The sequence below is a fragment of the Solanum verrucosum genome, unplaced genomic scaffold (assembly GCF_900185275.1).
Source record: "Solanum verrucosum unplaced genomic scaffold, falcon-dt-bn FXZP01000009.1, whole genome shotgun sequence".
NCBI classification, from domain to species: Eukaryota; Viridiplantae; Streptophyta; class Magnoliopsida; order Solanales; family Solanaceae; genus Solanum; species Solanum verrucosum.
Window position 1 is genome coordinate 186,742 of NW_026020231.1, and position 20,135 is coordinate 206,876.

At 34.6% G+C, this 20,135-nt stretch overlaps 3 protein-coding genes across 3 annotated transcripts in view; 1 reads left to right on the plus strand and 2 right to left on the minus strand.

Moving 5' to 3' along the window:
• Nucleotides 1-20,135, minus strand: part of LOC125832105 (rac-like GTP-binding protein 3) — a 235,728-nt gene that overhangs the window by 34,460 nt on the left and 181,133 nt on the right. The gene's annotated exons all lie outside the window — the stretch shown is intronic.
• LOC125832113 (uncharacterized) lies at nucleotides 1,850-2,324 on the plus strand. The gene has a single exon (XM_049511252.1). The coding sequence runs from the start codon at nucleotides 1,857-1,859 to the stop codon at nucleotides 2,307-2,309; it is 453 nt and encodes a 150-aa protein (XP_049367209.1). The 5' UTR covers nucleotides 1,850-1,856; the 3' UTR covers nucleotides 2,310-2,324.
• On the minus strand, nucleotides 3,811-11,846 carry LOC125832075 (RNA-dependent RNA polymerase 2). Its single transcript, XM_049511211.1, has 4 exons — nucleotides 11,232-11,846; nucleotides 5,643-7,546; nucleotides 4,812-4,962; nucleotides 3,811-4,731 (listed from the first exon to the last, which is right to left on the minus strand). The coding sequence occupies exons 1-4, from the start codon at nucleotides 11,766-11,768 to the stop codon at nucleotides 3,964-3,966; spliced, it is 3,360 nt and encodes a 1,119-aa protein (XP_049367168.1). The 5' UTR covers nucleotides 11,769-11,846; the 3' UTR covers nucleotides 3,811-3,963.

Genomic DNA, 20,135 nt, shown 5'->3' on the forward strand with positions numbered 1-20,135 from the left:
TTGAGTACCTTTATCACCGACAACTTAAACATGGAGAAAGATTAATCAAATTTCAGACTTAGGCTGCTTTCTTCACAAAAAAACTAAGTCGGATCTTTAGTAATTCTTATGGAGTATTCTTGCTTTTATTACAGATGTTGTTCCATGTTCCTTTTTATCTCTGGTTGCAATGACTAGACTTGTTTTCTCACTATGAAAAGGCTATTGGGTGCCATCTAACTCATTTGTTTATAGCAATTAGGTATATTAGAAAATGTAGTAGCATTCGTCACTTGCAGCATGGTTGTTACCATGTATTGTAGGTCTTTGTCATCTGTTGGTTGGGTCTGCCTTATAATTGGGTACGACTTGGACCAAAAACTTTCAAGTTGTATCAAAATGTGCAAGAATCTGTGACTATTATTTGCCTTCTTGCCTTCGAAGTACTTCTTCACTCATGGTTAATTTTATACACCCACAAGTTGGTAGTATGTGCTGCTTTAGGTGGCTGGTGCCATCTTTTGGCATCAATCAACTAAATCTCATTTGCAAGTTGATAAAGTTTAAAAGATTGACATCTTTGTCCGTGCTTTTTAATGCCATTGGAATTTGACATCACCTGATACTTTAGTGCATGTCCATTTCACATTTCTCTGCATGTTTTGGTTTTCTGTCTTTGCTAAGGATGAAAAGCCATCTCATAAAATCAACAACACGTTTTTATGCTTTAAAGTTAGGCACTTCTGTTTTTTGATTTTATCTGTTTGTCATCGTAAACTTGAGCTAACCTTGACTTCATTTGGTCAGGAATCTGATTATATATATATATATATATATATATATATATATATTTTAAAAAGGTCGGTCATTGATGTCACCTTTTTTATAAAAATAAAATAAAATAAAATTTTACATTCTAAAGGCTATCAAAATCCAGTGAGGAAGATTCACAAAAAAGAAAGAAAACGATGAGCAAGAATATAGGTCCCTTCAGTTAGAAAAAGACGATTATCCACTCAAAAAGTTTCTACAAATACACTTGACGATTATCCACTCAAAAAGTTTGTGCAAATACACTTGACGATTCATTGTGCATGATGCCTAATTATGCCCTTGGAGACGCGTAGCAGAATATTTTGTGGCGCTCAGGCTCAACCCATCTTCAATTACAAGCCTGGATATTTGTACAAAAAGCCAGGATTGATATTTTGACAATGGAACGAATTCAACCAACTTTTTCTTTTCAGAAAAATAAAAAAACAAAAGAAGACGAAAAGCAAATCGTAATCTTACACGTAGACAGGTGCAGATGCTGCCACTTGGCATGATAAAAAATCAATATTTTTAACGTGGAACATAAATATACATATAAAAACTACTATAATATCAAATTTAAATCTATAGTTTACCAAGTATAACTAATACTTTGTCCGTTTCAATTTGTTTATTTGATTGATTTAACATGAAATTTTAAAAAATAAAGAACATTTTTTAATTTTATTGTGTTACACTAGTAAAAATAAACAAATTAAAACGAAGATTGAATTTATCAAATTTTGTAACTAAAGCCATGGCTGAGTTGTGACAGCCATTTAGCGTAGCTGTACAATATACCCATACTGTACTCAAGTGAAGTCCCTTAAAAAAGAAAAAGAATATTCAGAGAGCCGGTCATATAACTCCAAAACTGTACTCAAAGTGAGCGGTACGCCTATATTATTTTAAACCGGTAATTCCCGGTGCCAGTCACTCCTTAACAGTTACAGCTCTGCACAGGACAGATAGGACAAGTCTCGCAAGTGGATTTGTTTATATATATATAAAAACCCTGAATTCTCTGCCGCTGTATAATATTCCTACATTGGAACGATTTGGCTATGGAGGCACCTGAATTCTCACACACATACACCCAGCCAACCGAGGAGACGTCGGAGAAGCTATTCCAGAAGCGGCGTTGCTGTTTTTGCTTTCCGTCGTCGTCTGGAAGCGGCGGCTTGAAATGGTGGCGTAAGGAACAGACTGAACAAGTGAAAGAAGGTTCTGTTTGGGCTAAAGGGATTAACGCTTTAATGAAGCTACGAGAGTGGTCGGAGATTGTAGCGGGACCGAGATGGAAAACTTTTATCCGGCGTTTCAATCGGAACAAAAATGGTGCGCAGGGGAAATTCCAGTACGATCCTCTCAGTTATGCGTTAAACTTCGACGAAGGTAATAATAACGGAGAGGAGGATGAGTACGGGCTCCGGGATTTCTCGACGCGCTACGCTTCAATTCCGGCGTCGGCTAGAGGGTCCTTGGATTTGGGCAGGGATGGACCTAACTTCGTCTGATTGGCCCTTTGAATGCTGCAAAATCCCAATAGCACACAACGAGTTCAGTGGTGGAGAATGGAGATGAATCCTCAGAGCCTACTGCTCATCATGTCTGGTTATTTTTCATTCTTCGTAATGTGTAATTAATTGATATACTAGTACAGTATATTTTAGTATTAGTTTATACAATACATTTCAATTGGCTAATGAGTTGGTCAATTTGTGCATAAATAAAGAAATTGAATGATAAAAGGATGATTAATTGGAGGAACAAGCTAGTTTTGTGGACTACTTTATTATTTGTTGTTGGGAAAATGGTTAAATTTGTCCCTGCACTTTTTTAGATTAACTACGTTTGGTTGGAGGTATTAAATAATTTTTGGATTGTTTATTCCACAATTTTTACCATAATGATAAAATAAGTAAACCTCTCTCATATACATGGTGGGATAACTTACCCCTTCGTTTGGTTGGGAACAAGCTATCTCAGGATTAAGTATCCTGGGATTAACTATTCTGGGATAACTTATCCCACCACCATGTATATGGGATAACTTATCCCATTACTGTGGTATAAATTGTCCTAAACATGGCAACCAAACAAGACACAAAAAATTCATCTCATTACTATTTTCTTATCTCATCCCTATGTACTTTTATCCCTCACACCAAACAACACGAGGTCTACTCATTCTATGTTGGAGCTTCATTACGATAGATGATTTGTTGATGTGTAGTATAACGAATAGACCAAAAATATAATGAAGTAAAATTGAGTAATTTCGAAAAGTAGGAGATATTAAGATCTTTTAGCTTTATAATTCCTTTTTTGTTTGAAGATAAAGATTTAATGGATGAAAACAGTGTTGTTCATTGAATTGCCAATTATACATGGTATGAACGGACAAAAGTGTAATGAAATCAAGAAATATCAAGTGATTTGGAATAGACAAGGATAAATTTGGATCTTTTCGCTTTGTTGGGAGATAAAGCTTTAATGGATTAGAAAAAGACCGCCGTTTATGGAATTATCAATTTTGTAAAGTGGAGATAATCCTTTGCTTTTCCGCTCCTTTCTACTTTGCTTTTTTTGGGGGTTTTTTCTATACTCTGCTAAGCCGTCAACTAGTATTACCCAGATTTTGATTTCTAAATTAAATTATGCCATTCTTTTTAATTGAATTAAAGTAGTCAGATCCTGACAAATTCATTCAAAGAAAATAAGGATAAGGAGTTCCCGGTAAGATATAATTTTTGGAACCTGGGTAAGTGGTGGCCACTTGGCTGTGACATAGGGGACTTACATTTGCTTCTTTGCAGTAATGAAAGAAAAAGACAAATACTAGCTTCAATTATTTTCACACAACCGTTAGAAATGTGCATAAGCTGGTCCGAACATTACTAGCATTAGAAAGAAAAAAAAAAGGGGTCATGCACTAGCTCGGAAGTATTCGAATATCTTGAGGAAATTAAGACTAATTTTGTATGAAGACACCAGCCATGGTTACAAAGCAATAGGTAAGGAATCAGGATTTTATTCACAGTGATCGACAACAGATTGCATGGATAGCACTCCTGACAAGAGAGTTTAAGTTTTACATTAAGCACATGGATTACACATTTTCTTGGATAAGGCAGGATCAAACAACAAAGTTGCTTTCATGGTTGAACACTAGGGGGTGGTTTTTCTGGTATTATGCGATTTTATATTCAGCAAAATGTCACCAACTACCCAGGGAAAGCCCAGACAATTAGCACTTTCGTGGCAGTAACTAGGGTGATAAGTAACATGATACCATGCTGAAGCCAATTTCTGATGATCATCCTCCGTGCAGCAACCAGAGAACCACCCTTTGACCTCCTTGTGTAAGCTTTTGGCAGAAACCAAGATTCGATCTTTTAGTTCAAAGTACCTCCTGTTGTCCCGCTGCAGATACACAGACTTCTGGCGCAAATTGCCTGTCAGTATCTCAACCTCTTTCTCTGCTCCATAGTAGTTGAGTAAGCTGTTCATGCTATCCAAGTACATTTCTTTGTGAGTTTTAGCAGTTTCAATGAAGGCCTCGTAACCTTCAACCAGAAGGTCATGATCATAAGCATCCTGGATAGCTCTATCAGTAGAAAGGTCATCTGAGTTCCTACGAATATAAGACTTGATAACACCACGATAAAGCTTCCCTAGTACCCCTTCAGAAATGTACATGGGTTTGTCCCACCTCTCCATGAAATCGGGGAACTCTCTTGGTTTTAAAAACCTGGGCATCTCAGCTGCAGCTCCAGTTTTTGCAAAGTCCACAGCCATTGAATGAAGGGTTGCTAACTGGAGGCATTTTGAATTCAGAGCTTTATCTGGTTCACGATCTGCATGAACCAAATGTGCAGTAGAGATCGCACCTAGAGTATCGCTAATCATGTAATCAACAAAAAATCTCTGAATTTCCTGCAAAAAATCAGGGAAAGAAAAAAGAGGTTTTCAGAAAAAAATAATTCTTGATTCATGGAAGAAATAGCTCAAGCTACCTCTAGAGTGACTTCATGATCCATTATACGAGGTCTTCTCCCAGTGTAGTCCATGGGTGTCACTGTTTGATGAGGAATGAGACTTTCATCCCAGCATATGAAATAAAGATCTCCATCAAGATCACCACCAGAGCATTCATTTGGATGAGGCCTGCACATGACAATTCAGTACTTTTGAGTACTAAAGAACATTTAATTTCCTTTGAGCAGTACGAAGAAAGTTTTAAAGTTCTAGATTCGAGAACAGTCTTTTTTGATCTATTATTATAGTTGTTATTATTATTATTTTTTCCCTTTGAGGGATTGAGGAGGAGGGGTGTGGAAGTACAATATATATATATAATAAGTTTAGAAAGGGAAAATGTGGAAAGCAGATCTCTGCTCCAAGAAGGCAAGACTAAGCCAACTCTCTCTTCATACCTCTCACACATGCTAAAACTTCATGATTAAATTATTTAAGACAAAAAGACAAGAACCTCTAGCGAAAGAAAATATTATATTTAGTGCAATTACTAGAACTTTTTAATACCTATTACAAGTACTACACCTCAATCCCAAGGTAGTAGGGGTAGGCTATTAGTACTTATCGAAAAACAATTAATTGAACCTATTGGCACTAACCACTTACTTTCAGTCATGTCCTAGTTTTAAGAATCCAAAACTTTGCAAAAAAACTTCTTTATCAGTCTTCATGAAGACCAAGGAAAAGAACAGTATATGGTAGACAAGTCAAATTAAGTAAAATAGTTGGGATATGAAAAGTTCCACAGAATATCGTGTACTGAATATTTTCTGCTCAAATATCATATATATGTAACAGTTAAACTCTACCTTTCTCCATTCTGAGGAAAAATAATGCAATCCACCCAGGTCTTCTCCTCTAATGTCACCTCATACACAGCCTCAAGTACTCTTACATCTCCAGGATGAAGACAAGGATTTTTTGTGACTACAACCTTACCTCTTACTACTGCAGTTGTTTCATCCACCTTCTGGAAGAAATTTTGCTGACCATTTTGTAGCTCAGCCTTAGTCATGGTTATTCGTACATAAACCTGGCCATACTTCAATATACCTGTTTCATCTAGGCATCCTACTAGAATTCGACCTTTTGGAATGAATATACGACACCTACTTCTTAGGTCTGAAATCTGATTCTCAAAATGTGACTGAAGCATCATCGAGAGATAAGGCTCCCGATTGGGTGCGTATCCTTGGAGCAACATCCTCATTAAGATTTTTTTTACGTCACCACCACCCATGCTCTCCAAAACATCTAAAGCTGCCTCATTAGTGGTCAACATCTTGCCCAGAAGACGAAGATGATTATCTAGCAGATCTTCTAAAGCTTTATCCTCAACTCCCAAAGTAGATAAAAGGATAACAATCTCCCGATTCAGATAGCAAGGCATTGCATCACTCCACTTGGTAATATTAAGCATCCTGTTCTTTGATTCAAATTTGAGCATACTGCCACGAAGAGATAGCTTTCGAAAGGAATTGCGGTCAACAGCTATCACACCTTTATAACCACCATATCTTATTTGAAATGCTGATGGGGTATGATTCAATCCACATTTCTGAGCAACTTGTCTGGCAAAAGCTTGGGAAATCTTTCCAATACCATCTGAGAAGCAATAACTAACACCATCAGAGGTCACTTCAATATCTGGAAGAATCTCAACATGCTGCAATTGAACCTCCATTGTTTGAACAGAGGTGCTAAATAATTGACCCATCCTTGCAGCGCATTTCGAGATACTACGAATCTTGTTGAAGCACCCCATCCACTCTCTGATATCTTCTGCCTTGACATATTCATTAGAAGCAAACATCCAAACTGAATTTGAGCGAAGCTGACTGGCCGAGAATGCCAGGAAAAAGAATCTTTTAGTTCCAATAACAATTCCTTCTCGAAGGATAGACAAGATCCGATGATAGATTTTAGTTCTGTAAGGCTTTGCAAAGATACCTTGTTCAACACTCATAGAAACGGCATTAGGAAAAAGTTTACCCCAATCCTCCTCTACAAAAGTTACTCTCAAGAAATCAGAAGCATGTTCTGCAAAGTTCTTCACAATGTAATTGGAGGTTTCAAGCTCTGGACCCAGGCAGTAAATCTTTGATGGTGTTACCAAGACTCTGTGAACACTCATCATGCTATGATTCACTAACCTGCTGTAAGATGATGAAAGCTGGTTCTTATTGTTTTTACCCAAAACATGCAAGCGTGTCTTGATGAATGTCAAGGGCTCGAAACAGGTTGACTGCAACTTATGCATTTTCTGAAGGATCATCATTGCAGTGTCCAATTCTAATTTGCTAAGAACTTCGATGAGATCTGGATTAACAGCACCAAGACTAATTTTTTGAGTCTGTACGAGGGAATTAAGCTGGAAAAGGATTTCATAAGGTAGCTTCAGATCTGATGGGATCCTCACAAGGGGAACAAATTCAGAACCAGAATAAATATCTCCTACTTTATCCAGATCTAGATCTATCACATCCTTGTTGCAACATGGCAAACTAGAAAGCAAATCTGAACTTAACCATCCGTCTTCAGTTTCCCAGCAAAGAGAGGATGAACATCCGATAGACTTTATGTTGGAAAAATCAGTTGTGCGAACCCAAAGGAACTCACAATCTTCCTTGCAGATATGATACCTGTCAGCACTGAACTTGGAAGCAACAGCAGGTCCAGAAACTCTTTGGTATAGCTTTGGTGCATGTTTTAGCTGAAAGCAAAAAAAATCACTGAAATGAAAAAGAACACCTTGGTTCGTTTCTTTTTTTCTAATAGATATTTATAAAAGATTGTAAAGTTGACTCTAACCAATCAAGATATATTACATATTGGAAGGACATAAATGTTCCATCTTTTCGAGAAAAGAAGAAGAAGAAGAAGAAAGGTATGAATTCCCCAAGAACAGTTTTTGCCTCAGAAATAAAGGTTAAAGGATCGAAAAATTTCAGCAATGCCAACATTTCATTTCAGCATAATGTTAGTCCATAACCTTCAGAGGATTTCACTTCTCTTCCGAATTTTTGTTTCTCTTGTCAAGGTAATATCATAGGTATATCTTTTTATAAAGTAATCAACCGGGATAGGATGTTATCTATCGTTGTTTTCTATTGCATGTATCACATAAATCAATACAAAAAACAGTTATCCCTTTGTTCTAATGAGTAGTGGAAGAAATTAAATTCAGACTTCTTTGTAAGTCAGAGACTAGTCAATGCATAACAAATGTGCTCTTAGACCAAATAGAGACAGAAGCACCATGACACATGCACAATCCCATCTAACTTAACCTGCCATGAAAATAGCCTTGATATCCCCAAAGTTTGTTAAAGACTTCTACTGATCCTTTGTTAGCACCACTTTTAGTCTACCAATGTTTTACATATGGAAGATTTAAGGAAATTAAGTTTTTTATTTTTTATTTCTATTTGCAGTAGATTACTCCAGCTTTTTAGTTACTTGTTTTTCCTATTTTTGTGTAGCAGTTGTTGCAGTAAGGAGGTTATTTCTCCACTTTCTCATTTCAGTTGTAGTAGGAAGTTACTTCCTTGTTTTCAGATGGGTGGTTAATCCACCAGTGTTGTATTTAATGTTATTTGTATTTAGTGAAATGATAAGCAGAAAATTAGTCAAGTTTTTGAGTACTTCAAACTCAAGAGATAGCAGGTTCTCTATTAACGAACCAGCATCATAGGTAGAAAACTTCAGATTTTATCTTGCAGCGTCCCATAACTAGATCCATAACCGGGGACCATAACAACTTGGTATCAGAGACGGATGTTATAGGAGATCAAATTCACATCAACTGGCACAATTAGTGAACTTGTTTCAAGAAGAACGTGTAGCCAATATAGCGAGATAGGAAGCAATAAATGCTCGCTTAGATGCACTCACAAAGGATTTAGCAAATTCGAAGGTCGATTCTGATTCAACTGAACATATTAGTCAGAATCGTGGTTGGAAGGGTAAAAATATAGTGGCAGGAGGGTCAGGATCAGAAGTAGGAGGAAGTTTCATCATTCCTCGACATACAAAGTTGGATTTTCCACGATTTAATGGTCAAGAGGACCCTTTGGGATGGTTGAACAGATGTGAACACTTCTTTCGACACCAACAAACTCGGGAAGAAGAAATGGTTGGACTTGCTTCTTTTCATTTGGAGGGCAATGCACAACTTTGGTTTCTTCAACTAGAGACTGAACTGCCTCAACTGTCTTGGGATGACTTCAAACGTCATTGTAATCTTCGTCTTGGGCCACCAATCAGAAGTAAAAAATTGGGAGAATTGGCTAAGCTACGCCAGATCGGGTCTGTGGCAGATTACCAAGAAACATTTGAGCAGTTAATTTCGCGGGCTGGTACACTCACAGTCACAAAAAATTGAATTTTATATCAACGGTCTTACTGATTATATAGCAATTGAGGTTGAGTTGCATAATCCTCCAGATTTGGCTATGGCGATGAGTTTATCCCGATTGCGCAAGGAACAACTCATTTGTTCGCAATTGTTAGATGCTTGCACATCAAAGACAATAGATTTTTCACCTCAACAATATGTCAGATTTGTGAAGAAACTGACCAGATCTGAAATGGAGGAAAGGCGACTTAAGGGACTTTGTTTCAACTGTGATGAACCATTCACTCGAGGTCATCAGTGCAAGAAGTTTTTCTGGATTGACTCTATATACAATGAAGAAGAATTTGTTAGAAAAGGGGGAACTACTAATATTTTCCACACTTAGCGCTTGAGGGAAAGCGCGATTTGAAGACGGGAGTATTGTTAGCACTCCTTTTAGTCTACCAATGTTTTACACATGGAAGATTTAAGGAAATAAAGTTTTTTTATTTTTTATTTCTATTTGCAGTAGATTACTACAGCTTTTTAGTTACTTGTTTTTCCTATTTTTGTGTAGCAGTTGTTGCAGTAAGGAGGTTATTTCTCCACTTTCTCATTTCAGTTGTAGTAGGAAGTTACTTCCTTGTTTTCAGATGGGTGGTTAATCCACCAGTGTTGTATTTAATGTTATTTGTGTTTAGTGAAATGATAAGCAGAGAATTAGTCAAGTTTTTGAGTACTTCAAACTCAAGAGATAGCAGGTTCTCTATTAACGAACCAGCACCATAGGTAGAAAACTTCAGATTTTATCTTGCAGCGTCCCATAACTAGATCCATAACCGGGGACCATAACATCCTTCCCAACCTTTTCAATTTTTAAACAGAGGCTTTTATTGATCTTGCATCCTAAGTACTTCAGAATCCTCATGTTCATTAGTCATAACTGCCGCAAGACTTTGGTAGGATCATCTAACAACTCAGAAACCATACAAACTGTGTAAAATGTATAATTGGTAAACAAGTTTTAAAAGATCAGAAGAAAACTGATTCCCTCAATTCAACACAGAAGGAAAGTGCTGAACAGCACTGGCTCCTCTTTCTTTTTTTTTTCTTTTTTTTTTTTTTGATAAGGAGTACTGATTCCTCCTTCAAAGTTTTACCTCTAACTTTCTATATAATATCCTTTTTTTTCACTTGCACTATATAATATCCTTGACGTTTTAATGTAACTAAAAGCCCAAAAATGTCCTACCAACTTCTTTCTATAGTGAAAGTGAAACAAGCTACAACATAATATGCATGTGTTCACAGAACAAGCATAGATTACATCTTCCCCAAAACGTGTGCAGCTCACAATCTGCATGAATTTTGCAGCTTATTTTAACTTATGAATGACTTTTCATAGCATAGACAACCAAGAATGTCCTTCTCCTTCAAATTGGAGATTTACCAAAAAGAAAATGTGCAACTGCAAGTGATGAAGAAAACTTTATTTTTTTTATAGGCCACTTTGTAAAGGTTATCCTTGCATCCTTACTAAAGCATATAATACGCTTTGGGGTTACTTGATACAAATTACAATTGGAACTGGAAGCAGAAGGTTTTGACTAATGTTCAGCTAGCATAAGTGAATGTAGGGGTTCATTAAGTAAACTCGGTTTGTTATAAGTCTGGGAAGTTAACACATTTGTTCCGAATAAGTTTTACATTAGAAGTTCTATTAAGCATTAATCTAATTGATCCTCTTTCCATTGAGACTCCATCCCTGTGAATTAGTGACTGTGTGACTTCAGCTGAGCATGCTTTCGAAATCGTGCTACTTGCCTATTTATTCTTACTTATATCATTGAAAATCCTTTTGCAGTGCTATAAACAGCTCTTACCCTTAGTTTCTACAGCTGAGCTTTTACTCTACCATTTATATTTTCTTCTTCAACCTTGAAATTGTATCACTATTATATGAAGTCTAAACGCGCGCACACACACACAACTCACAGCATATTCCAAGCCCTAAATGTAAATATAACTAAAAATTTAAAGATGGGTAGCAGAAAAATCAAACCTTCAGAAGAAGTGCGGAATTTTGGTTTTCCAAAGAGCACACAGTAGCCTCGGCGACGTCGCCAAACTGTACTTCCAACCTATAACACTCCTCAGCATGACTAACCCAGAACTCAAGACACTTCCTTTCCGGCATGATCAACGTTTTCACATCTTCCCAAGTCTCCAAAACCTGCATAACATCATTCTTGACCAGTAACCCAGTATGCAAGATTCCGTCCTGGAATCTGCACTTAGGTTCAACGGGCCTTGCAATGATATCATCGAAAGACGAGACCAGTGAGAGTTGGTGCCCTTTAAAGAGTAGGTTCCCTTGCTCCGACAGTGATAAACAGTGTAATTTGTCTTGCAATGTTTCGAATTGAACTCTACCATGGCCTCTCGATTTCCAATTCTTATGCTCAGAGAAAATATCACAGGCAAAAACTGATCCTTTGCCGATTAAAGAGTCGAAGAAGTCGAAAAGATCTTTAGCTATAGCAGATTGGGGTATATTTGAGACCCTCAAAGTTGCTGTAGCTCTCTTCTCAACACCCATGACTTGTTGGAATGATGAATTGGAAAGCTTAATGCGATTTTTACTGCTCTTTTCTTGCTAGTGCTTGGCCCAATATTTTTTTCTCCGCCCCATGTCTATATCCGAGTAGGAGCCGGGGACTTGAACCTAGGCTGCTTATAGGACGGATTAGCTGGATAATTTTATTTGACGGGATTGATTTATTAGATATTGATTTTAAAATATATTAATCTTTTAGCTAATTAATTTGATATTGATTTATTTGATAACGGATTAACAATTACCAGACTATTTCCTACTAGTGAAGCATGTACTTCTTGCAAGGCTTATTGAGCTTCTTCATTTGATAGACATTGTAAAAATAGTTCGTTGAACGATCGCCAATCGAGGGCATTGTAATAGTATACAATTTTAAAATCTTGATAAATTTAAGTGGTGTATGAGATTAGCAATCAAGCTTGAGACTTAGTAATTGAGTAGCTCAATTCCAAAACAGAGAGCAAGATTGAACAAGAAGGGTCTAAGAATAATATTACTATTAGAGTTAATAGTAATATAATAATAAATACAATAGAAAATTAAATGTGTTTTGAGTTTTCAATTTAGGTATATAATTATATATCATGGTAAAATATTAAATGAGACTTTAGGCCTTTAAGATTAGTATTATATGTTCTTTATTAGTTCATATATCTAGAGTAAGAGTGTAAGTATGATATTTTTTAAAGGCTAAATGGTTTATTCAATAAGGAAATTGAGTAATTTATTCTCGCATTGATAAGCCATTAATTATAAAATTTTAATCATTTACTATTCATTTATCTTATAACACAATACTAATAAGTCAATAAGCTAATTTTACTATTAGCCTATCGATTACAGTTTGATTTTGAATACTCCTACTCGAACCCTCTACCAAGGTTATTTCATATTTGTATAGACTAGAATTTGATACCTTTAATTAAGTATGAAAGAGTTTGAAACAAATTGGATAAATAAAAGTTGTTATGAATTTTGAAGCATGTTTTGTCAACTTCAGCTTTAAATATTTCTAAATTCAACTCAATATCGCTCAATATTTTACTTCATTCGTTTACTTTTGACTTGTCACATTCATTAAGAAAATAATTATTTATATAGGTATTTTACCAAACTATTCCCTATTAAATGATATTTTGAAAAATAAGTATTTAATATGTCAAAATGACAAATAAAAATAAAAATCTATTTTAGGAATAAGTGACAAGTAAAAATAAACAGAGAGTATTTATTTTTTTAAAAAGAACTTTTTAATTCACAACTCAAAATTCAAAATTATATACATGGGGCGTGTTTTTGAATTATAGAAGACAATTAATGTCGCTAATGAATGAAATGATACGCTTTTTAACTTTTAGGATAACAAAATAATTAATGAAAAAAAAACTTTCCATGTTCATTGGGTGATATAAGTAAGGGAAAAAGGTTTGAAATATATCTGAACTTTGACCGAAATTGTTGTAACGATACTAAATTTGAAAAGGATCTTTTACCCCCTGCACTATTTAATAGTGTATTTTAAAGGTATATATCTGCATACGTGGACATCATAAATATTGCATAATTATAAATAGTAATGTGTCCACGTGGGCACATATATACCTTTAAAATACACTACTAAATAGTGCAGGGGTAAAAGGTCATCCATAAAGTTTGATATCGTAACAACAATTTCGATCAAAGTTGGAGTATTTTTCAGACCCTTTTCCCTATAAGTAACAAAAACATAAATAATATTTTATTTATTTTAATTTTTTTTCTCACTTTTTTTCCTTTGTTTTTTTGTATTAAATACTTTTTTTTTAATTTCTTGACAATTATTTAATTTAAATTTTCAACGTGGCTTGTGTAATACTCTACTTATCTTTAATTTAAGACTACAAAATTCAAGTCTTTTTTATTTTTTTAAACTTTATAACAAACCAAAATCAAATAACCAAATTAAAACCAAAAAAATTACTCCATACTAAACAAACAAAATTCAGTTGCTTTCAGAAATTGAACGGTTATATAATATGTTGGTCTAGGAAAGTAAATTAACTTATCTCTAGACTCTAATATTATATTTTAATTTTTAATAAAAGTTCAGTTACTTCAAAATTTTGAGACCCTTACATCAAACACCAAATCGAAGAATCAAACTTTAGAAAAAATAATATTGACACCAAATTGAAAAATCAAAGAATTAAATTAATTCGATTCAATTTTTTAATTTTTCAATATTTATGACCACCCCTAATAAAAGAGCTCAATTGTGATTTGCTTGATAATGCTAGCATGGATTACTCCCTGAACTTTGAGTTAGCTTTTTGCATCATATGGTGATCTTTCTTTCCTTTTTGTGTTATTAATCAATAATCATTCAACACGTATTCTATGTTATATATATATATACTAGATAAGGGTGCCCGTGCAAGGTACGGCATATAGTGGAGAAAAAAGTAGTTGTAAAGAAAGATGTAGAAATATGAAACATGATTAAAATAAATACCAACGTTGAAACATTTAATAGTATGTTACATATATTTTGCGGAACGTTATACATGGCGCTTTCTAGGAAAGGCCAAAACAGAGATGTAACTTATTGCATTATGGAATGTCTCAACCAAAGTAGTACCTGAAAATAAATTAAAGGAGTGAACAGTAACACAATTCATCGGACCTGCATAATAAAATTGTTCAATCGTTAGTTCTATATGCCCCTCGCGTTATATGCTCAAATAAAAATGTTCGTGAATCTCCAAGAGCCACAAATATCACTCATTCTCATTTGTACCATTCAATTTATACTCCTTTCAACTTTTGGATTTACCATTTTCAATATCTATAGTGTATGGATTTCAATGCGCTTTGAATTGAACATAGTGAAAGTTGTTATCTAATAGGGAATGCAAAATATTTAAATAAGCAAGGAAAACACATTCTCAACATCAAATAGCTGATCAAAGTCAGGACTTTACCCATAAATTGTCTTTTAACGTGTAGCTTCTTTTTCTCTGGTGTTTTATTCGTTAACTGCAAGACCAAGAATCAAAACATTGCAACTTAATATCCAGTTTTAAAAAAATATCATTTTACCAATTAACAAGGTAAAAAGGAACAAAATTTGAGGATGTATTGATCAAATAGCCTTAAAATCTATGCAGTTATATGAGTTTTGTCACTGCTAACAAACAAGGGTGTATTCATTGAATTTATGTGAAACAACTAACATATGTTCATCAATCAAGTTCTACGTACCATCTCCTGGCAAGTAAAATGTATTATATCAGCTTATTAAAATTAATTCAACCCAATTAGCATGATAAGATTCTCTCTAAATTTCACAATTTTTCCTCAAGTGTTACCTTTTGAATTGTTGAGCAGAGAGACCAAAAAGTCTGAAACACAATAACAGAGAAAAGAGTGATAGCATAAATTAAAGTTGAAAGTTCAAAACGAAAACGAATTAAAAGCGATAGCACACAGATTAAGCAAAAACACTCATGCTGCACTTGGAGGAAAATGTGTAGTCGTCTTACGATTCTCATTTTAGCTTTAAACATTGGTCCATTTATTGCATTTATGCTTCCTCGTAACCAATCTTAAAATTAGAGGCAAATACTCCTTTTTAGTTATGGGTGGGTCTCTACTTCAAAATAGTCTATCAAGATAAGAAATTCTGATTCTTAGAGTTGAGCATTGTAAATACATATAGACCAACAGAAGATATTACAGAATTACACCATATTTATCACCCGTGTGTAAGTCTTGAACCTAAATATTTAGTAACGACAGAAATATAACGCTACAGATGATAACTTCATCAAATTATCATCATTCAGGGAAAAAGTTGACTCTGATGAATAAAAGCAGCCTTAAGAAATGATGTAGTTTGGGTTGAAGGAACAAAATATAAGGATTATTGCAGACCTCACTGAGATTGTTGTTTCTGTTGGTCGTAAACCAAAATGTTTCACGAAGAAAGAATCAAAAATTCCAATATTTGTCTCATCAGTAAGGTACTTACAATTTATGGGAAGCCAACAGTACAATCCACCCAAAAAAAGGACGAAGGAGAAGCAACATGCAACACAAACAACAGACGGGGAGAAATCAGAACAGGGTAACATCCCTAAATTTCAGTGTCAAGAAGTATTTCTCAAGAAAAGCTAATTGATTTTGCCGCCGAGAAGACCAGAGATTGAGAAACTCGAAAAAGATTGAAGAGAAAATAGATTGAGAAAATCCATAAGTAATATTAACAAACCAAAAGCCAAGAGGAAAGAACAATGCGGACTGAAAGTGATAACAGGTGGTAAAAGTAAAAAGTCATAAGTTAATCCGTCCGTATGTTTGAAATACGTGGAAAACAAAAGGACAGACCACAGTTCTTCAGCTTATTCAAACGCCCATCCTAATAATAAAACTGCCTAGCATATAGTTCCATAATGTAGTAAAGAAGAAATAACAAAAGAACAAAGATGAAGTTATGTCCATACCTGCTATGTAAGCCAATTGTGAATACGGTGCAGCAGTTAAGAATTTTCCTTAATAACTTCTAGATTGTATTTGTCTTGAGCCGAGGGTCTGTCGGAACCAACCTCTGCGCACACAACTAATTGCAATATTGAAGCACATTCGGTATTTTGAATGGGGCAAAAAGAAGGGTACCACACTAAGAATACACCTAGCATATAAAATTTGTCAGGCCAAGACGAAGAAACTTTTCCTTCTAATATGTTACTTGTCTCTTTTGACTTCAGAATTATACGTTAAAAGTTACTATTCAAAAGGTAGTGGGACAACAAAAATATAACAAGCATTGTTACATAAAAGAGGACACATTTTTCGCTCAACTACCTTATAGTGGCCAAGCAGTTGTGCTTTCTCTAATTTGATTGTGGGCATAACTATATCTGTTACAATGTCAAAAGCATTCGACTCCTTGCTAACTGTACGCCACATCTCAATGCAACAAAGTCAAAAAAATATTGTCACATTTAAGTTCTTACGGCCAGGCAGAAAGGCGTAGTCGAAGTACAACATGTGAATATTCATGTACTACCCCAAAAAAGAAAAGAAACTCAGCAAAAAGAATGGAGAAAATTAAAATTGGTAATATGCACACTTGATTTTTGCATACAGGACTGTTGAGGTCATCCGAAACATACTTTTCTTCATGTTAACATAAATTTATTGTGCATTGTGCAACAAAAGTTGGTCAGATTTCTGTTTTTTGGTTATTTAAAACAAAAGTAGGGGCACTTTGTTCGTTTGCCTCAGTTCTTTTCTTATACCAAGCTTCTCGAGACTCTCTAACCGTAAGAGTCAAGGCTAAGGTCAAGCTACTATATAAGTCTTCCACTCCTCTTCAAAATAAAATAAGAAGATTCACGGAAGTTTAGGATAAGATCCTCTTTTAGTCCTCTTAAATTTTCATCTCATATTCTCAAACCTCATATTACTATTTTGAGCTTCATCGATTTGGAGTGCAGTGTAGCTTTGATGGCTGAACAAGACCTGTACAGCCTTCCGTTGAATTACTACTCACGTCTAATCTTCATTCTGTACCATGTTCTCCTTTCTCTTCTTATATTTTACTCGAATTTTTTTCTTATTTTCTCTTAGTTAAATTGATTGAGCCTAACGCTATACAAGAACTCGAAAATGAATCATTCAATGATAAAAGAGTACAGAAAATAAAATAAAAGAAGTGACTCTGACTGTTCCACTCCTAATAACATTTAGGCACAATCTTCAATTCTTTTGGAATTATCATGGACAACTATAGTGTCCTAAGGGATATTTTATACCTTTTGATCAACAACTCATTTTGGATTCATAGTTCTCTAAGAGGAGTATAGCAGAATTGATAACCCCAAGATATATAGGAGGCACAATCATCTTATACAAAATAAGCAAAGGCTACAAAAAGAAATAAAGAAGATATATTTGCCTGCTACATTGATTACTGGGGCATTTACGATTCTAATTCATTTTTTTCTGGGAAAAGGTGTTTGGTTAATTTTCGTAGGACATCTATAATTATAAATACAAGAAACATTTCCAACAACATATTTTGCAACTGGTCTAAGAGCTCGTTGTGTCTGCTCTTTCTAAATAACTTGATTATACCAGAGCTTAAAACCACGTAAAGCCTAACGAGGGACTGCTGAAGATTAATATTTCAACTTACCAATTTCCAAAAGTAAAATCCAATGAGCAACTTTTGAAACTCAGATAAACATTCCCTTTTCCCTGTTCCAAGAAACACAAGAAACACATAAATATTAGTTCAAGTTCCACCTGCTTTCTGCTACACCAGAAAATTTAGAAATAAGGGAAGAACTTGAAGGTCATAAACAGATAATCCATTGAGAAATACCTTTTTTTTTTTAGAAAAACTACCAAACCTGATACGACAGTGGAGTGAAGGATACCAGAAATGTTGCCTACCTTCCATATCTCCGGAGAGCGCCAAAAGGCCACATTAGATAGGCAACCAATACTGAGAAGAGAGACATAGTAAAGAATTGTTAGTACTATATGTATTCTCCCACTTTCTTCACCTTGAGTAAATTTGACTTCAGGAGCCTGTGAAATCCAAGACTAAATAAAATCCAAGAGATGCATAACCTTACATCATTGAATGCAGTCCTAATTTACTCGCTAGTAAAAAAGAAGAAACAATAGAAATTCTTGCCAAATAGTTAAGTCATTCAGGGATATCATCGAACACCTTTGGTTCATTTGTCTTCCTAGCTTAAAACGTCATCCTAGCAAGGAATGAGAAAAATAATGAAAAAATGAAAATGAAAAATGTCTCGGACTATAAAATATAACGAACACGATGAAAGTATGTTAACAAATATATCTAACTATCAATATATAAACACAAATTAAGCACTAAAGAGACAATCTTAAAACCCGAAGATTAATATAACAGAATTTTACAGAAGTACTGAGATTTGCAGTGATTAATTAGGTCCAAAAGTAGAAAAGACATCTATAATCAGTAATCCAAAATAGCATACAGTTGCATGTAACAATCATCTACTTTCAACTATGCATGTGTGAAGATAGGATTATTGACATGAACATAAAAAAGGCTAGTAGCAGATTATGTAGAAGAATAGAAAAACCAAGATTGAAGGAAAAATAAACAAGCTTTTAAACAAATCCAAAAGCAATGGGCAAAAATCCCTTCAAGAATTAGAAGAATGATACAAGCTAGAAATTAGCCGGCAAATCAGAAATAGCAAAACACCGACTGAGAAACGGAAGAACTTAGTAGAAGACAGATGAGAATTCAATTGTAGTCCAATAGGAACAGATATGTTTGGAAAAATGGAAATTGTAGCCAGATGGGTATCTAGTGAATAGACACGTAATTTTAAGTAATATAAATATTAACAGAAATACCCTTCGTCGTACTGTGTAAATACGTGTCTCGGATTGATAAATTAGATAAACGATGAAACATACGTTTTAATTAATGGAAATACATAAATAAAAAAAGAAAGAGAATTGGACTGGTCCCACCGAAAAGCTAAAAGCCTAAAACTGAGTAATTGACTGAATTAAAAATAGAAATTGAAAAGTGACATTGTCTAGGTTCGATCTTGGGACCTTATGCATGAAATGTCATGCTGCAACCAGCTGGTCAAAGCAAGCAGAGTAATGCACCCAAAAAAGTTGATCTGTGATAGTACAATAATGTAACTTTACAATTAAGTATAAGTAAACGAAAAAAAAAACCCACAAATGGTTAGACCCAACGTAATGCACCCAAAAAAGTTGAGCATTGTGATTATCAAATCTTTTACAACATAATTGTTATGAAAGTAAATTTGAAAATGCTCGATGTCTTAGTTGCGTCGGTCACCATTGACAATTCTGAAATGCAACTAAAGAAACCATGGATAATATTTATATCTGCATATCAGTTGTTACATAACAAAATCATTGAGACAGTACAAAATTAAACTCCATATTAATAATATTTATAAATTAGAATCAGGAAAAGCCATATTGTTGTGAAATATTCAGTAATCTTTATCTATTAAAGGAATTAGAATAATATGATGATTTTATCAACTATTTTTATTTATTTATGATGGATGGTTTTATCATCTTGGCCTTACTGTATGAATTCTGAACTGAAGAAAATGAATCAACTAAGTTTGACCTGCAGCGCGCATGGTGTGAGAAAGTAAACCTGATATATTGATTAGATTCAAGCATCCCCTGCCCAATTGAAGTAGGAATTAAGTCTGTGGTGGTCTTTGGCCCAATTCAAGCATCACCTGCTTTGGACATGTGCTAACTGAAAATTGGTAAGGCTTTGAAAGATACCTTGAATCTGCG

Bases quoted from the DNA above. Each gene is read 5' to 3' on its own strand.
- LOC125832113 (XM_049511252.1), top strand. From the start codon at position 1,857: ATGGAGGCACCTGAATTCTCACACACATACACCCAGCCAACCGAGGAG.
- LOC125832075 (XM_049511211.1), bottom strand. From the start codon at position 11,768: ATGGGTGTTGAGAAGAGAGCTACAGCAACTTTGAGGGTCTCAAATATA. The intron at 7,547-11,231 runs GTTTGATTTTTC...TTTTGCTTTCAG, and splicing joins ATTCCGCACTTCTTCTGAAG to CTAAAACATGCACCAAAGCT. The intron at 4,963-5,642 runs GTAGAGTTTAAC...TGTCATGTGCAG, and splicing joins TTTCCTCAGAATGGAGAAAG to GCCTCATCCAAATGAATGCT.